A 20,371-nucleotide genomic window follows, 5' to 3' on the forward strand; every position below is an offset into this window, starting at 1 on the left:
TAACGAAAAAATAAATTAATATTATCTGATGAATTGAATCCTTAAAATTGGACACAAAGAATGGCATACTGAAGATTCTGTGACTCTGCCAGTTGAGAGACAGCAACTTTAAAGCTGCAGGCAATAAAAGATCCCCTGTGCCCCGTAACCAGAAACCAATGGGTGGAGGTGGAAGTTTCCCCTCACACTATTATATCTAACAATGTATTGAAGGAATTTTTGCTTCCTTTTACTACAATATTGTGTTTGATGATATTGAAATTCCTGCTAGTCAAAGGCAGAATGCTTCCACCAGGGAACAGAGTCATAGTTTCATTAAACTAGAAGCTGAGTCTGATTCTTAGCCATTTGAGATGCCCCATGAGCTAGCAGGCACCGAAAGAATCACTTGTTGGCTGCGGTGATGCTGATTTCCGAGGGGAGACTGGGTCTCTGCTACACAATAAAGCCAAGGAGCACCACTACTGGAACTCAATGGATTCACAGAGGTGCCTCTTTTACTCTCTTGCCACATAGCCCTAATCAGTGAAAAACTACAGCAAATATAGGACTGTCAAAGATTCAGATCCTTCAGTGATAAAGGTTTGTTTTATCCCACCAGACAAAATAAAACATACCCAGCCAGTATGCTACAGAGTGCAAAGGAGGAAAATGAATTGCTTGTGGAAGAAGGATAAACTGATTATCAGTTTAGGACTCATAAGCTGCTAGGAAATCACGGGCTGAAGAAGCTATGCTTTACTTTGTTTCTTTTTCCCTCCTTTCCACCACCCATTGCCTTTAATAAAGAGTAATGGAGGTTACTAAGATTTTATTTTCCAGTGGAAATATCATTGAATTGATACTACCGTGCAATTGGATGGTAGCTGATGGGAATTTGTGTGTTCTCCATGTTGAGGACATGAATATTTTATCTAGACAAATAATAAGAGTGCATCCTGTGGAGAAAAAATGAATTGGCCCTGCTGGATATTCCCTGCCTTGCTCTTCAGAGCTACTCTTCACTCTTACCCATTCTGCTCATAACCAGGAGGCTAACCTTTGTGGACTGCATCCATGCACTCCTTTCTTTCTAGCTCATAGCTGAGCCTGGCCCATGGGAGACTCCATCAGGAGATTAAAGGGCAAATTGGCTGTGTTCTTTTACCAAAGGAGCTGTGTATTTTTTTAACCTCTGGTAAAAGGACAGAGGTCCTGTCAGAGAAAGTTCTCATCTATAGCTAATCTTTCCAGGTTCTGGGAATCATTATTTTCCCTTGAATATTAAAAGCTAGTGGGTTCATAAGGGTTATTCAGTGTTGTTAGTCCTGGTGAGATTCATTGAGACTTGGTTTCTATTAACCTTTCTTACACCTTAATAAGTTGTCCCTTTATTAATCCCTTTTCATTATAGTGTTTGAGAGTGTCATCTATTTTCTGTCAAGACCCTGAGTGGCATGTCAAGTGTCAATTTTCCCCTATCTACCCTGAGTAAGTTATGGGATCTGCAGGGCCAAGTCATATTACCTTTCATCCAAGTGTATAAGCCAAAAACCTGGGAGTCATCAATGAAAAAATCTCTTTGATACTGCTTACTCTACATATCAAATCCATAACTATTTTCTGTTAATTTTACAACAAAAATATATTTCAATTTATTCGCTTTCTTTCTTTCATCATTGTCACTTTCCTAGTCCAATCTACTACCATTTTTTGCTTGGACTACTGAAATAGCCTCCTAACTGGTCTTACTTCCCTTTTGTCCTGCAACCAAAGTGATCTTTTAAAAATACCAATCTGTTCCTTTCCATGGTCCTGACTAAAACCCTTCAATGTTTTCCTATTACTTTAATGACATTTATTTGACATACCCGGCAGAGTCCTACATGATCTGGACTCTAATTTTCCAGCTTCTGTTCATACAATTCTGGTTACTCAGTGTGCTCCAGGTTCTCTTACTTTCACCTTCTCCAACAAACACACTTCTTCCTTCCTCAGAGACTTAGCTCCCCCTTTTTTCTGATTGAAATATTCTTTTATTTACTTCATTTATACTAGTTATCATTCAGCTCTCGGTGTAAATTTTACATTCTCAGTTAAGACTTCATTAATAGTCCAAGATTGGCCCCCTCTATTATAAACTCTCATAAGCATTCTATATTTTTTCTTTTTAACAAAATTTTACATTTATTTAAAAAAAAAGTCTTTCTCCCCCCAAGAGACTAGATGCTCAACAGGTGTGATGTCCATACCTATTTTTCTCACAACTGTACACATGCCTAATGCCTAAAGGAATGTCTGGCAAATCAATCAATCAATGCAGTCAATAATCATGTGGGGGTGGTTGAAGGGATAGAAGGGAAAAGTAACACAAGGTATGAAATCCATAACTATGCTTGATAGATCAACTCTTAGATAAATGACTGCCTGCTTCTCTGGTTAATACAAATCCTGGGTTCTGAGTGGACAAATGATGGAACAACTAGTGTCTAGTCACATATTAATTCCTCACAGATTCCAAAATCAGGTTTTCCTTCAGTTATACTTTTAGTGTTTCTGAGGGCTTTCTATTTTTCAAAATATTTCTTGGTAGTGAAAATTTAGGAGAAGTTCCATCTGGGGGAGTGTAGCAACTAGGACTTTTGTTTTATTTTTTCATTAGCCATTTTACCAACACAATGTGATAAACAGTGTATCTCACAGCATGGAACTTCCTTTAGGACCCTGTTCTTTTACACACTAGGATCTCTTGGCATTGTATTCTCTAACTTGTGTGAATGTCACCTTTAAACTTATTGTAAATTTGGCTGTGGTTTAATAGTTATTCATGTAAGAAAATCCTCCTTCCAATTACTCTTTTATTTTCGTTTTTCTTTTTCGCTATTCTCACCTATTTACGCTTCCAGACGAACCTTCAGATAATTTTGTCAAGTTCCAAAAGCCATTATTTGGGAATTTTGGTTGGAATGGGGTTAGACCAATAAATTTAACTGGGAAACAATTTATTTATTTGTAATCCTCTTTCTTCCCTTTCCATCACTCAACTCTTTTGTATCTCTTAATTTTGTATTATGGTTTTCTTCATAATAAATCCATAAATTTCTTGCTCTGTGCTATTTTATCTCCCTTTTGCTACTATGAATAAAATATTTTTCACCTGTTTGTGTTACTTTTTAAATTGGTTTTTGGTGATATAAAGAAAAGCCTTTGGGGGCTTCCCTGGTGACTTAGTGGTTGGGAGTCCACCTGACGATGCAGGGGACACGGGTTCGTGCCCTGGTCCGGGAAGATCCCACATGACACAGAGTGGCTGGGCCCATGAGCAATGGCCACTGAGCCTGCACGTCCAGAGCCTGTGCTCTGCAACGAGACAGGCCACAACAGTGAGAGGCCCGCGTACTGCAAAAAAAAAAAGAAAAGCCATTGGCATTTGTTTATATTATACAGAATCTTCTTATTGATTTTCAAAGTTTTCAATTAATCCACTAATGTGTTATATGTAAAATCCCATGGGGTAATAAACATAATTTCATCACCTTTTAAAACTTGATACTTGTTATTTGTTTCACGTATTATGCATTGACCTGAATGTCTAAAACAACATTGAACAGCTACAATAACCAGCATCCTTTCTTGAATATCATCTTTAGTCATGATGCTGATTATTTAAGATAAATATGTAAAAACCATATCTCCCTTTTCCTAATTTTTATACCTTTATACAAGGAATGGGTGTATAATTTTATCAAATTCCTTCTGAATATTCTCATTCTCTATTAGGAACCAGTTCTTGAATTTTTCAGCAACTGCTATTATTTTCTAATTATTGCATGTTTTTTCCCATTTTAAAGGTTTGTGTAATTGCTTTATTGCTAAATTCTTGAAAAAATATTTAGTTAATGTATTTTCTTTTTTTTTTAAAGAGAGTATTTAAGGCTATGGATTTGACTGGGTACCATTTTAGCTACCAAAATTAATCAACAATCACTACCAGCAGGTGATCAGTGATATCAAGAACAATTTTTAACCTAACACAAGAGAAAGTGTCTAAAGTACTGGCACCCTTTGTATAGAGTTTATACTCTTAGAGTAGAGATCACAGCATGTGAAGTTATTAAAAGTCATCAACATCTTATCCAAGGTTAGTTCTTAGTGACCTATTGTAGCTGTATATGACTGTTTAAATTTTTATGAAAAAGGAAGCATATTAAAGGTTTTAAATTGCTATAGCCCTGAAGGCTTTTAACAAGTAGTTGAATTTACATGTAAGCTAATTATGGGGTCTTTATAAAAGAGTAATTGATATAATATCAAAAGAGGGGTAAAATATGAGATTATAAAATATAAATGTGTAGAGGTGGGAGTAAAGGCAAAGCTAGGCTCATAATTTTAGATTTACTGCAGGTATACACCAAAGCTAAATAAGTAATGTAAATTGTTCATATGAAGTATCCCTCAAATGCGAACCAGTGGTTGAATATGGTAAAATTTATTATATGGTTGTAAAATTCATACAACCTAAATTCCTTATAGCATTCAGCACTTACACAGTTTTGTGGAATTCACAATACGGTTATCAGTGAGAAAGAATCACTACATTAGTGAAAATGACTTCTTTATGAAAGTTTTTTACATATAAATCAGACCTATTACAGAGCACCTGACAGAAATGCAAAGATGTAATTTCTAAATTCAGGAAAGTTGCACAAAATGGAAAACAAAATGAAACTTAACAATGTTAAGCAATTAAACATGCTTTACACAAAAACGTCAAAAACAATTTTAAATATTTTAAATTTAGAACATGTTCTACCATATGATTAAAGAGCTTACTTAAACACACACACACACACACACACACACACACACAGAGGATGGAATTCATTGTCAGGGTGTTAGCTGACACATTCACGCTGATTTCAGAAATCTAAACCCTATAAATTCAAAAGAAAGACATAAGAATTATTTCATTTCAGTTTCAAACAACAAGCAATGCCAATTAAATTAAAAATTGACAAGAGCTTGCAGTGGTTAGTAGTTTTTTTCTTCTTTTTATATAAGCCATAGAGTAAATGCATGAGTAAATATCTTGAGTATCCCACACACTTTAATGTTGAAGTCATATTATAAATTTCCGACTTCCTGTTACTAAGTGTACTCATTTTCTGTTGCCTCTTACTCTTGACAGATCTTGGTCTCAACAATAAATTCGTTGGGAAAGTGTCTAATCTTCCAGCACTTATCAATGGCACGTTTGTTGAAACCTGTGAGGAAATGCACAATAAAAGTGGCTTTTTCATTTTTGTGTAAATAAAAATATATCTAGATTTGCTCTCTACTTTTCCCATACTCCACCCCTACTCTCCTTCACTGTCTCAACAACACAGGGTGAAGGAAGAAATAAATTGCCTACCCAGCAAGAGGTCTCTTCTGCGAAGGCGGAAGGACTTGCGGTTGTTGCAAAGTTGATAAATAAATATACCAAGGTTACTAACATCACGAATCTCCTCCACAGCAACCAGGTCTTCACGAACCACGTAAGTGTGAGGCAGGTATTTGCCACTCTAAAAAAATTTTTTTTTAAAGATTGAAAGAGAAATTCTTAAAAACGCTATTTAATTTCTCACCTATAGCAGATATACTTTTTAAATAGACTTTATTTTCAGAGCAGTTTAGGTTCACAGAATATTTTTTGAAATATTTGAATATTTGAAATATTTGAAATATTTTTTGAAAATTATTTTTTGTGAAATGGACTGTTTTGGCTCAAATAATTAATTTTTAAAATGAGGAAGTGATTATTTGTAATTGCTTATATAAAAAGTTGACATCCAAAATACATACTGCCAGTTTTCCAAAGAGCTCCACTAGATTCTTTGGAGGCATAACAATGGAGGTATTGAGGGGCATCAGATAGCAGTTCCCCAGCAGCAAATCCAGGTAAGCAGTCATGCCCTGTTGGGGAGGGGGATAATGTTAGGCATGATACAGAGAGTATCAATGATGCAGATTTTCCAATGACCATTAGAACAAGCAGTTACAACCTTTCAAAACCAACTAATGTATACTCAGTAGCAAAAGAATGAAAAGGCTTTGCTGCAAAAAGTTGTATATTTATGAACAGATTTAATACCAATAAACTTACGAAAAAAAGAAAATTCAGAATTACCTATAAGAATGAGAAACCCACCTTTTCAAAGTCATGAATAATTGCTGCAGGGTCACTATGAGAGAAACTGGGGACAGGCACATCAATAATTGCGATGTTGTCATCCTCACGAATGTCAGCCTCTTCCGTCACAGGCAGGAAGTAGGGCTCTCCTCCTTGGAGGGAATTTGCAGGGTCCTCAGAATCAAAGAAGCACATCTCTCCACGGTAGATGGTACTCTAAAAGACAAAAAGGGAGAATCAAAGCTTTCTAACACTCACTCCCATGACATTTGAATAATTTCTCAAACTCATATCAGTTCATTGTCCTGTTTATCAAGCTGAGGATTATTGATTACAATTATCACCATGAAGACAAATCAATTTTATACCAAAAGGTAATTTGAAAACTTTCCCTAAATCTTCATTTATCTGGGGACCACCACAGAAGTATTTGTTTTCGCTAAATGTATAGCAATTAGTAATCCAAAAGATAATAACTTTCATTAATATTACCTTGGGCATGAAGTACTTGTAAATGCAGGCTCCACCAACAATAAGTCCTGCCAAGATGAATGAAAGGCCTAAGAGAGTAAGCATACATCTCCCAGAGGAGCCCTCTTTTTCCTTGGCAGCAACTCGGAGTTCCTATTTATTAAAAAGCAAGATCAAAAACAAACAAACAAACAAACAAACAACAGATTGTGTTTTAGACACATAGTTGCTTTTGTGTACAATTTATCTCCCTTGAAACCCATGATATTTTTAAAAGATGTTAATTCACCCTAGCCTAAAATCATTTCAAGACACTTTCTGATGTTTAATAGATGTGAAAATCTCCAATTTATAATAACTTTTTTCTGGCATTTCCAAATCCAAATATAGATATAAAGTTATTTCAAAGTATACACTTCTAAAATCAGCTGAAAATAACCATTCATTTATGCAATAAGTTATCCTCTTTAAATAAATGGAAGCCTTTACTTTTTGGACTTGTACAGTGATATAATCACTAACTTTCTGGAATACAACTGTTTCTTTAGTATTTTTTGTACATCAACTTGTTTGCCAAATTAGAGGTGAATTAATACCCTTTGGTTTATTAACTGATTTTCAAAAAGCTGTTTTTTGAAAATTAACTTTTATAGGAAGGAGTTCTATAAAGTAGGTATATACCATTTCCCCCTATTTTAGAAATTAAAATATTGAAGATGAGATCTATTTCATAATATTCTTAAGTTTAATGAGAAATTAGGCTTCCTAATATCACACAATATTCTATGGCTGTGTATTGCTTGAATTAAATAACATTTTCTAAGTTCTGGGCAAAACACTAGATTTAAAGTACAGTCATAGCTAGGCAAAAAGCTTTGAGTGTAACAGTGACTATAAAATTCTGTTAAATCCATAATTTGTTTAGCGATTGGAACAAGGGACTCCAAAGCAAACAAGTAACCAATTAACTCTGTACTCTTCTCAGGGCAGTGGACCAAGGGGCCCTCCAATCTCATTCTTTGATGTCACAATATGTCCTAAGCAGCAGTATTACTGAAGGGTATAATGAATGAAGTCAACAAATCTATTATCTTATAATCAGAGGGTAAATCATTCAGACTGGTATGTAAATAGAATTGCTTTAAGTCTTTCTGGCCATTAGCTCTTTTCCATAACTTAATGCTAATTAAACTTTAATTAATTTGGTGAACGCAAATACATAGATTCTAAGGAGAGGCAATCACTTCATAAATGGCTTCAAAAATGATTTCTCTTTAAAATTCAAAGAAATTTGGTATTCACATTTTCTTAGCTACGTTTACTTAAGTTCAAACCCTCCATTAATACTCTATAAGCCTTGAAGGTTTTCCTTGTCCCAATAATTTTCAGAAATTTAAAATAATTTTTATTTAAAAAATAACCTAAGATTAACACTACAAAGACTATAAATTATGACTGTGAATCCCTGTAATCTAGAGCTAAGGGCTTAGAAATTATACTTTGGATGATTAAATTGAGGTCCAGAAAAATGAAGTGACTTTCCTAAAAGTCACAAAAATGACTTAGTTCGAAATTCTCAAAGGAATTAATTAATTAATTTTTTCTTGTCATTGAGATACAAGAAGAGCAATCTGCACTGCAATTTAATTTCTCCTTCCAATATTTCAGGGGTTTTATTATTAAGCAAGATCTAAGTATTAGAGTGTCAATTTCATAAAATTTCCCACCATAGTAGGCAAGATATGGAAACAATCTAAATGCCCGTGGATGGATGATGGACTAGGAATAAGGATTTTTTTTTCATTTAAATTTGCCAAACTTCAGTGTGGTAGGGGCTGTCACTTACCACAGATCATTTCCCTCTGAAATGTATTTTAAAGTCATTGTACACAACCTCCGACATAATATTTTGTTGTGTTCAATTTCTGATGACCTGATCAAAACATCACAATACAATGTGCCAAGTACTATTAAATCAGTGTCTTATGGTGGCCAGGTCAGAATCCTGTCATATGCTTATTTTTGTTTATTCCTCATAACACCTCAGGCCTGGTAGAAGTATTGCTTGCATGTTAACTGAATTCAACAAGTCATGGAGTTTGTGGTGATGAGGGGAAAAAAAGGATTATTGTGTGGCTATATTTAACTACTGGCATCTAATTAGAACTCCCCCAAAAATCTGGCCATATTTCCCTTACAAAGTAAGTAGGACAATTACATATTTGACCTTTTATCATTTAATCAAAACCTCAACAATGCAAGGGGGTGTTTTTGAGTTCTGAAATGTGTAATACACAACAGCTAGTTTGATTGCTGGGTTAACTATTGAAAGTTTCCGTGATAAAAATTCTGCAAAAGCTCATTAGCTTTTCAAATTGTGTGCATAATCAGTTTTACTACATGGATTCTCATTTCACTCAGAGATCTTTTCAAATCTCCACTCTGAACACAAAAGTTTAAACTTTATAGAGAGAACAAGACAAGTTAGGGCAGATTTGCAAGCTCCAACAATGCACAGATTTTGTATAACAAGGAAAAAAATTACTATTGTGCCTTTTAACATTGAAATTTTACTGAGGAAAATGAGGAGTAGTTTACAAATACTGAAAACGTGTTAGATGTTTAAAGGAGATAGAAATTGGACTAAATGAACAATGGCTAACATTTTTTGGGGGAAAATACCCCCAGTTCCTGGCAGTGCTAGAAGATTAAATTACAAGGTCGGACTTGCTTCAGATCTTTCTGTGGGGGAGGGTGGGCAGAGGGGATATCACTCAAAAAGGAAGTACTGTACTAAAAAGAAAAACAAAAGAGAAAAACAAAACCCCTCGAAATTTCTTTTACGGAAGAGTGTTTTCTTTAGGAAATGCCACTCTGAAAACATACAAAGCTCTTGCAGTAAGAGGGCACAGTGAACATCTCAAAATCTAATTAAGACCAACTTCAGTTTTGACAGCTCCTTTACCAAATGCTTAACACTACCTGTGACCAGGGAGAAACTGAAAATATACACAGGCGGGCACAGACACACTTACCCCAACCCATACGGCATCGAGTCAAAGCTGCCCTTTGCCCCCCGCCCCATCTCCACAAACACTCAGGGATCCTAGAAAGCCTTAAGATTCATAGAACTTCATACACGTCGAAAGGAAAGAAAGAAGAGTTAAATCTCGTGTCCTTGTTCACTCTGCTTGTCCGCTCCACCCCTGTGGAAGATGTGTGTGCCCCTGGAGCTGACCGGGTGACGTGCCTCTCTTTGATCTCTAGCTACCCACATGTTCCCCAGGAGAAGGTGACATCTGGTCCCAAGAGTTCTCCTCAAACTCCCTCCAACATCCCTCCGCGATGTACAACGTGAACTGGGACCCATGGAACGTGGCGCGACCCACGGAGATGCTAAGGAACTTGGGGAGCCGCAAGCGGAAGGTGGTGCGAATGGACAGAGTAGGGGTGACCGGGCAAACCCAACAGACAGCGCAGAGAGCACCGCCGGAAACACAGGAACTCCGCAGCAGCTTTCATTTTGTCCTTTCCCACCTTTCCCCTTCCTTCTCTCCAAACCACCCCCACCTCACCTTCCCGACCCTGGCATGCAGTCAGGGGTGGAATGGGAATTGCTACCTTGCCGGTCAGGATCTGAGCTCGGACCGTATGGCTTACTAGGGCCTCCACGTCTTGCTGCGCCTCCTCTTTTTGCAACGCTGTGGGTGTGTTGAAGGCGATTTTCACCATGGTGAATCTTCGGGCTGCGCGGTAAGGCGCTGCTCGAATCAGTGTCCTGGGCTGCAGGTTGGAAGAGAAGATCGCGCTAGCCCTAGCCGCACCTTCTTTCTCCTCGTCTGCTTTTACACTACTGCAAGCCCAGGTCTGGGTATACTTATGACGCACTCACAAGCTGGGTGGGAGACCGTGGGCGGGCCCAAGCAGGGGCCGAGGGACGAGCGGGAGGGGGTCCAAGTGCTGGAATAGGGGTGGGAGTTGCCAGTGGGAGGAGAGAAACTGGGTGGAGCCAGTGGACTGGGACTGAAAACTCCTTACCTGCACTCCAGGCGTGCTCCCACCTCGCTCTCTGCTCCCTCAGATAAGAGCAAGACAGGAAGGAAGCCTGCTGTGTCGTGTCTTTCTGCCTCTTTCCAGGCCACAATAGCCCCTGTCCCTGATTCTATTTTCCCAAACTTGGACCTGGCCTCCCGCGGGGCAGGGAACTGTAACTTGGCACCAGTTCAAGCTTCCTCCTCTCTGCACCCACCCAGGACCCGAAAGCACAGTTCCAGGACTTTTCTGTACCCTTACAATAATACCTTCCTTTTTAAAAAACACTCAGAAGCACGTTTAGAGTTACTTGGTTCGTTCTCTCAACATATTTTTTTCATTCCTTGACATCTGTTTGTTTTGTAATTTTAATTTCCTATCCCAGAGCAATGCTAAATCAGAAATACAGGACACCTGCCTCCTTAAAGCCCATTTTGCAGGTAGGACATGAGACGGAGGAGTATGTAAAGCTCATAGAAAATCCCTGAAATATTTCAGATCTTTCACTCTCCGAGGCCAGGGAATCCAGACCAAGGTCTCAGCCCAGAACTTGTTTCTTTTCAGCCACCAGCTGTGAAATCCACAGCGAGAAAAGCAGGGATGTGTGTGTACCTATGTGTTTAGGGAGGTGGAAGTGTGGTTGGAGATAGAAAATTTAGCCAGATGTTAACCCAGCTCTAGTGAAAAAACAAAAAACAATAATCTCAAAGGGGCTGAGTTAGAAACGATTTTTGGAACATTTACGTGAGCAGCCAGTGTAATCATACCGTTTCTTAAATGTCAGTTCTCCCTGGTTGATGACAATGATAGAGTACCTTTCCATATGAAATTCATGCTGTGGAGGTTTGTGACTACGGGTAGTATTGGTAAAGGGTTTATAAATAGTCCTGCTGCCAGAGACAGTAGAGGGGTCTGTTTTGTGAAGATAATAACACTTACCCCCAAAAATCCAGCTTGTGCTAGAGAATCCCCCGTCTACTCATATACTTATTAAAATGACTTGAATATGTTGAGAGTCACCACCCCTCTGTCCTAGAAATTCCAGGTTGTAGTTTTTCCCACTGAGGTTTCCTTGGCTCTGAAATGCATAGCTTGTCTCCACTGTGGCAAATTTGTGAAAACGGCCTTCATTTTCATGGATAAGCTGCAGATGGGAAGGTAGATGGAGGGGAACAGTGGGGAGCCTGTGCCTTATACAGGGCCAGATGTATGAGTTTGCTTAGAAACATTGGCGTTTTATGTTCTTTTACTTATTTTTTGCTCAAGAGTGGCCATTATAATTTAACACTCATGAGGCAACCTTTAGTGTAGGCTGAGGAAATCTCAACTTCCTAAGATGTTTCTCTTTACAGTTACTTTATGTTTGCCATCACCTTTGTGACAACTCAGCCTAGAGTCTGTGCTAGTTTGGCCCTGTGATCCATAACACACAGATAGTTGAACCAATGGTTGCTCTGACACATCTACCTACCAAGTGCAACATGCTGGATGGAATAGTAATGCATTAGTTTAGTGTATCTTTCCTGAAATGTGGTGACACAGAAGGGGCAAAGATTATTTCTATTTTTCAAATGAATAGACCCAAGCTCTCATAACAACCAATGGAGATTATGATTAATTGCTAGGTTTGTGACATTGAGCAAGTCACCTCATCTCCTTGGGCCTCACTTTCTCCTCAGTAGAATGGTAAAATATTTTCATCCTGCTGCTGTGAGGATCATTTAGGATAATGCAGGAGGAGACACATTTTAAATTATGAAAAGGATAGAAGAGTGAAGTGGTTGGTTATGCTACAATTCTTATTTTAGTATGTAACATAGCCAGGTTTCAAGGTTATAAAGATAATCTATTCTTTTTATCCTTCAACTATTCTTTAACTTCTAGAGCTGCTTAAGACCCCACAGTCTCTGAATATAGATCATCTTGGAAAAGGTCAGACTTCTAAGAATAGTCACATAAATTAGCATTTAACTTCTCTGTTGAATTTTTAAAACTTTGGCCATCTTCTGTTTCTTAATGCCATGTTGTATTTTAGGAATGTCACCCATCCATCTCTAAGGGCCTTTGCTGATGTTGGACATACGTGCTGTAGGCGTGGTCTCAAATTAGCAGATATTGCTGTTATCCTTTCAATATAAATATGTAATGCTTGTGTTAGAATCATAGAATAGCAATAACACCCATCGTTAGTGCTCATTTATGAAAGGCAAATACTTCCTGCATGTTTTTTTTTTTAATTTCAAAATGTAGCCTGCTACTTGCTCATTGAGCTGCAACCAGTATAGTGAACATATTTCCATCTAATAAAACTGGTTCTCATTGATTAATCTTTTTATTGCCCTTGCTCCTTCCCAGCAGCAACTTCTTGTTTCTCAGAATGAATTTCTCTCACTTTCTTGTCTTTGGAACTGTGGGGATCTGGCTGCCATACCAATTCCAGCTAAAGTTTTTGTTGTTGTTGTTTTTCTCTATTTTTTAATTGAAGTATAGTTGATTTACAATGTTGTGTTAATTTATGTTGTACTTCAAAGTGACTCATTTATACACATATATACATTATTTTTTAATATTCTTTTCCATTATGGTTTATCCCAGGAGATTGGATATAGTTCCCTGTGCTATACAGTAGGACCTTGTTGTTTGTCTACTCTAAATGTAATAGTTTGCATCTACTTACCCTAAACTCCCAGTCCATCCCTCTCCCTCCCTCCTCCCCAAATGTCAATGGGCTGAATGCTCCAATCAAAAGACATAGAGAGGCAGACTGGATAAAAAAACAATAGCCTACAATATGCTGCCTACAAGAGACCCACATTAGGGCAAAGGACACACAGAGATTGGAAAGTGAGGGGATGGAAAAAGATATTTCATGCAAATGGAAAAGAGAAGAAAGTGAGAATGGCAATACTCATATCAGACAAAGTAAACTTTAAAACAAAGGCCATAAAGAAAAATAAAGAAGGTCACTATATAATGGTAAAAGGATCAATATAAGAAGAGGATTTTACACTCATCAATATATATGCACCTAATATAGGAGTACCCAAATACATAAAACAAATACTACCAGCTAATGTTGCTAATCTTGTCAGAATACACACCATTTAAGTCTATAAATGAATTCCTTATTCTCACATGCCAAATGATGACTAAATTATCACAACTGGAGCTAAATGGAATATGGCAAACAATTGAATGCCAAGCAACGTTGTCAACTCTCTTTGAATGACCCAAAATTCAACTGCACAAAAATAAGGCTACTAGTGGCATCTGTGATACCATTTAATTTATTAACTCATTTATTTGTTCATCAAATATTTACCAAGGGTCTACTGTCTTCTGCTGTAACCAGCCATGGGAATACAGTGGTGACCAAGCAGATACAACTTTGCCCTTGTAAATCGTGTCACCACTGCATACATGGGAATACCACTTGTCATGAGCTCTCCAGTTTTTGTAGTGGAAATGTTGGTCCCATGCTGTGGAGTGGGATATAGCAATTCTACAATCCAGTAGAGCACTTGCATCCACAGCTAGTGCTACCGAGAAAGCTTAAATTCCAAACTCTACTGCAATGGCTTCACACCCAGCATTCTTTTTAGGAAAATTAATATGACAACAAGATGTATTGGGAAATGAGTTAGGATGCACTCCCACAGTCTAAGTGAGAAGAGGTGGAATACGTTGATGACTGCAATATTGAAAATAAAGGGACAATTTCCACAGATGTTTAGGAGCCATATTTTACAAAGTCTGGTGCTGAAATAAGTCATATGAGGGAGAAAAATTTAGAAAAACGAATTCTGTTCTCTATGTTTGGGAATCCAAGATGTGGAAGATGGTGGTGCCACTGGTAACAATACCAAACATTTGTGGAACACATCAAATGCTAGGTTTCTGTGCTAAGCACATTCAATTGATTATATTATTTAATCTTTACCACAGTGCTGTGAAGTATTATTACATTTCCCACTTCATTGATGAAGAAACTGAATTTCCGGAAGTTAGATGACTTGCGCAAGGTCATATTCTAACTCAGGTGGTCTGATTCCAGTGTTTATACTCAACCTTATATTGTCCCACTGCCACTAAAATAAATGAGGAAATCAACGAGGGAGCTGGCTTGAAAGCAGAGAAAATAATTAGCATGTTATCTATGGAAATGAAGCATGAATCCCCTGCCCACACTGCAAGCAGAGATTCCTACCTAAGATTTTTTTCAGGACTAAAAACATTTGAAACCCTTGTGCAACTTTGCTGGCCATGGGTGTATTGCTATACTCTACTCATTTTAAAGCATATTACTCCTGAGTTGTGCAGTTGCTTTGTCAGCAGAGAAACAACTACAGGGGAAGCTGGTCGCCATCTGCTTCTGGATATAATTCCAGGAGTTTGGTTTAAGTCTTTAAAGAGCTGGACAATTTCTAGGTCCACAATTTCCCTTCAAGCTCAGCTTGGGGAACATAGCTAGGGCTCCACACAAAAAGTAACATAGACACTCACTTTCTGGAGTAGACTATTGTTTCTTGACTCCATTTAAGGTTTCTTTTGTAGGCTAGTAAGTTATGATAATGGGAAAATGCAATGTTTTCTTACATATAAGAAATACATTTCATCATCTTTTCACAATGATTTAGTCATATCTTTGGGGTTAAGAGGAAACTGTGGTCCGCCCTCATTTATAAAAGTCACTTTTCTTTTCATTTAAGGCAACTGAAAAATCTAGTGAAAATAATTGCATTTTCAATGCACCTTCTCTAAACTGTGTAAAAATTCTTATCTCATTGCAGATTACCCGGGAATTTTTTTAAAATAGAGTTATGAATCAATATCTGAACATGCCTTATGTGATCAACCTTTACATGAGTTCCAGTCCTGAATACTACAAGAGAGAAATTAAAGTTTAGCCCTAGGAATGCTTGTAAGAATATCTAGTTGGTTCAGTTTCTCCATAATATATTAATGAGTGATACTAAAATGTCTTTGTGTCTTTAGAGTTATGTTCTTATTCAATGAAAGCACAATCATTTATATTTTTATTAATGATTGTTAAACCAGATACTATTTTTAACTTCATGTTTAGTTTTCTTGGTGGGTCAACATATTCTGTTCCTAGTTTATTCTTAAAGAACACAAAATCCCAAGTAGTTTTATGACAGGATTCACCTTGATTGTTCTTGAAATGTAACTTTGTTTTTGATTTTCACTTCACTAATTTTTAGATAACCTCAATGTATTCATATTCCAAAGCCTTTAATTATTCTAAAGTATGATAACATCTTGTTAATAATGAGGTCGGAAGAGCATACACAACAAAGGAATGCTCTAAATTAGATTCTCGTCAGGTCAATGGCACAGTCAGTCCTAACAAATTAAGTCAGATCAGGATTGTAAAATCTGGTTGACAATATCCTAACCCAAACTCAAGACCCACAAAAAGTGCTGCTTACACTTTAGTGTGGTTGCCATGTTTCTGTACTAGTGCAAAAGGGAAGTCTTGCATAAAGGAGGAATGTAGTGTATGACACATCAATTATACTTCTGACTTTCAAGTTAAGGGAATTATCTTCTCAGAATTTTTGTTTGTTTGTTTTAGCATCTGAAGTTTGTAATTGCCTCTACCACATTGAGAAGAATCCTACATAAAAATATTGTCCACACAGCCTCAGAAGGAAGAGGTCTAGTCTCCTATGTCCTGTTTGTGTTGTAGTTAACTCAGAGCAACTGGCTTCTTTCCTCATATTTGGTATTGGAATTTTAAATTTAAAAGATTCTACTAAATGGGGCAAATTAGAATACTGGCATTTATAAATAGAAATAGATGATTATACAAATGCTAACATTTATTATGAATAAGGAGAATGTTTTCTTTCATCCACTGTGATCTTACCCCTTGACCTTTAAGCTTTAAGAAGACCTTTTATTTACAGGAACTGTGAAATGCTTAATTCTCCACTTCTCTAAACCTTGCAAGGTAGCTAAAGGGTATCCCATCCTGGAGTACTCTTACTAGGTCTTTTCAGCACCTTTTTGGGTTGGAACTTTTAGTCGAGTGGCATTGATATCTTATTTGCTGTTTTATTTATGAAGACCTTGAGAAAAAATCAGTTCTCAATCAATGCCAAGAATTGTTATCGAACAACATTGAGGCATACACAGAAAAGAAAATTCATGTATATTTAGAAGCGACCCAGGAATGAATTCACGCAGGAGGCAAGTATATCCTATGGGACTGTGAACCTGGATGAGGAAGTGATAACTAACAAGAACATCCAACAAATACTATGATGAATGTGCTGAGACTGTGACCAGAGTATGATTCTGTCACCAAAAAGGCAATTTCTTCAAAGACAACTCTGCAAGAAAAACATTTAAACTCCAAATCTGCATCCAAATGCAGGTAGAAATCTCTCCCCAGCAATTCAAAATAAAGGTAATTATAATTGTTTATATAGGAAATTCAAAGAAGCCAAAAATGTCTCCCAACAAATCAACTAAGCACATAATGTTCTCTCTCTCTCTCTCTCTCTCTCTCTCTCTCTTTCTCTCTCTGTGTGTGCATGTGTGTTTTAATGAACATATTCTCTTGAGACTACTTTCTCTGAATCACACTACCGTCTTATGCATCCAAAGAAGTTTTACCTGGAACCCTCCACAGCACATCTATATATGTTGTGTATTGGTGGTATACAGCAAATGATAGTAAAGTTCTTCCCATCACACACTCTACCTTACACTAGAACAGTATTAACATTGCTCTTATTTCTTAGTCCTTACTAGTATCTTCATTTTTGTGTTTTCTATGTGTCTGTGGTGTCTGTACTTCTGGATTGCCTGCCTGGTGGAAGAGGGCAGAACTATTTATAAGGGACAAATCAAGTCCCTGTGCTTCTGCAGTAACTGGCAGTGATGCAGAGACTCACTTTTGCTAAGAAAGAATAAAATGTTTGTATGTCATACTATTATAAATAATGTTTTGTTTTATAGTCAATTCCATATGTATCTATTTTTCACCTCAATCAGCCTCTAACCCACCTTTGAATAGTTGACAGTGTTTAGTCCTTTGACTGTTACAAAGAGGAGGCTAAATAAAATCGTTGAATTGACCTGGATCTGAGGTTCATAGGCAAGCAGTAAAATTGTAAACGTCATCCAGCAAAGTAGATTGGGCCAGCTCTGCCTCTGTACATATATACTTCTTAGGATTCCAACATGGAATTTTCTCCTTTGGAGATGGCTCCAGTTGATGCTCATGTGATTCCACCTGAATATATGTATTTTTAAAACTTGATGAGACAATGTATGATGTATAGTGCACCTTGCCTTGGAACAATGTAGCACCCTTAGGAAGTCTTACACATAATCATCTTCCTGGGGATAAGCACACAGCAGAAATCTGTTCACTCATTAAGTCTCACTTCCTCCGTGGTGCTTTCCTGGAGCACAGTTCTTCTCACAGTCTTTGACCTCCACCAACACTAACTTTGTATAAACTCTTTCTCCTGTTTTCTCCTGACACAGTACGTGACTGTGTTTCATCTCCCTAACTATACTATGTTTCTAAAGGGGAGGGCCTGGATCACCTGTTTTGTATCTTCACAGTATCCAGCGTGAGTCTGACCAAATACCTAGTTAGTTTCCAAACCAGATTTACTGATTACGTTAGTTGTTGATAATTGTTTCTCTTTGAGAAGAAAGAGGGAGAAAGTAGGTGGAAAATTAAGCGAGCTTTATACTTCCTATACTGTCTCATACTTTCAATTTATCAATTAACAAATCTACAGTGATCTACTTTTCTGTGCCCAACTCTGTGCTGTGTAGAAAATACAGAAATATAAAGAATGCTATCATCTATAAAGACCTTTAAATTCTTCTGCAATGAAAAAGTAATAAATTTCTTGTGTATAGAATGACATTAGTTTTACGTCCCTTTTTCCATTTGCCCCTACAAAAAGAGCTATATTCGGGGCTTCCCTGGTGGCGCAGTGGTTGGGAGTCCGCCTGCCGATGCAGGGGACATGGGTTCGTGCCCCAGTCCGGGAAGATTCCACATGCCACGGAGCAGCTGGCCCCGTGAGCCATGGCCGCTGAGCCTGCGTGTCTGGAGCCTGTGCTCCTCAACTGGAGAGGCCACAACAGCGAGAGGCCCACGTACCACAAAAAAAAAAAAAAAAAAAAAAGAGCTATATTCATCATGGCAGAGCTTATCTGCCTCCCCACCCACTTTTTTTTTTTAACAAGAAATAAAGTTGCTTGGAGAATGGGAGTGATTTTGGTAGACCAAATGGATTTGCTATTATATCCTTACTCTTGCATTGAATTGAGACCCAGGCAGGTCTACTCCACAGGGCACACCTGTCCCAGAGAAGACAGAATATACTCTACCTATAGTTCTAAGACATCAAGAAGGAAGAAACTTACCCCTCCTCTTTGATTCACCAGTAGAGGAGTCACTGCTCCCATGGGAAGGAGGAAATGGGGGTGAGTGTGGGCGAAAAACTGAGCTCTTTTCTAGGGAATTCTGCCTCTCCATATTGAAGCGGGAGCACTGGTAAATAAATGTTGGTCCCTAACACCTACCTCATTGGGTTCCTTTTAAAATTTTATCTCATGTTATAATTTTTATTAAGAGATAACTGGCATACAACATTATATTTGTTTCAGGTGTACAACATAATGACTCAATATTTCTATATATTGCAAAATGATCACAAAGTCTAGTTAACATCCATCACCATATATTGTTACAGAATTATTTATTTATTTATTTAGGCTGCTCCGGCCTTAGTTGTGGCATGTAGGATCTTCATTGTGGCATGCAGACTTCTTACTTGTGGCATGCAGACTTCTTAGTTGTGGCAGGTGGACTTCTTTGTTGTGGTATGTGAACTCTTAGTTGCAGCATGCACGTGGAATCTAGTTCCCAGACCAGGGATCAAACCTGAGACTCCTGCAATGGGAGCACAGAGTCCTACTCACTGGACTACCAGGGAAGTCCCTGTACCAGTTCATTTTTAAAAGTATTGTTTTCTTGAATTATTTTATAAAAGCCTTTAACAATGTGAACTTTTGATCAAGTTTTTGTTTTGTTTTGTTTTTGAAAGAAGAGCTAGTGCTTTACTAATAACAACTAGAATAAAACCACAAAATGCTCAATTTGGCTTTAAATTCAGAAGATATCAAGTTTTGTTTCTAAAAGTGGCAACATTTTAAATATCTATAGATAGAACTGGTAACATCTTCTGCTCATGTTTAATTTCATAACCCAGAAAATATAATTTTGCTCTTTTTTGTGACTCAAATTAATTTGCCTAATGTGGAATCTCCTCCCTCAACTCTAAGACAAGTGGGAAAACAGGTCGAGTGACAAGGTATAGGGTGGGGACATAATCCCCTAAGGACTCAGAATGCTTTCTCTAAGATAGATCATACAGCTTGGCATAAGAGCATTTGTACCCAAAATAGGTGGTATGAAGGCTGAGACAGACTTTTTTAGTAGAGATTTAACTACATTAATATTACAATAAGATCTTCGTATAAGTTGAATAACTTAATTTGGAAGTGAATGGCTGAGGCCTGCTAGTAGGAGTGCAGATGACACAGAGAGCCCAGATTTAAGGGTTTCTTCTGTAAGCAGACACTATCCTTTTAGTATAAATTCTATGACTTTGTACAGGCCAATATTCAACTGGTAACAAGATTATGGGTTGACTGATA

General features: G+C 37.5%; 1 protein-coding gene across 1 annotated transcript; it reads right to left on the reverse strand.

Moving 5' to 3' along the window:
- Positions 1 to 4,459: 4,459 nt before the first annotated feature.
- ITM2A (integral membrane protein 2A) lies at positions 4,460 to 10,433 on the reverse strand. The gene is made up of 6 exons (XM_082610134.1): positions 10,244 to 10,433; positions 6,644 to 6,775; positions 6,170 to 6,367; positions 5,824 to 5,934; positions 5,393 to 5,543; positions 4,460 to 5,243 (listed from the first exon to the last, which is right to left on the reverse strand). Exons 1-6 carry the CDS (start codon positions 10,352 to 10,354, stop codon positions 5,155 to 5,157), a joined length of 792 nt encoding a protein of 263 aa, XP_082466260.1. The 5' UTR covers positions 10,355 to 10,433; the 3' UTR covers positions 4,460 to 5,154.
- Positions 10,434 to 20,371: the final 9,938 nt, after the last annotated feature.

Source organism: Mesoplodon mirus (assembly GCF_964341445.2).
Source record: "Mesoplodon mirus genome assembly, chromosome: X".
Classification (NCBI taxonomy): domain Eukaryota; kingdom Metazoa; phylum Chordata; class Mammalia; order Artiodactyla; family Ziphiidae; genus Mesoplodon; species Mesoplodon mirus.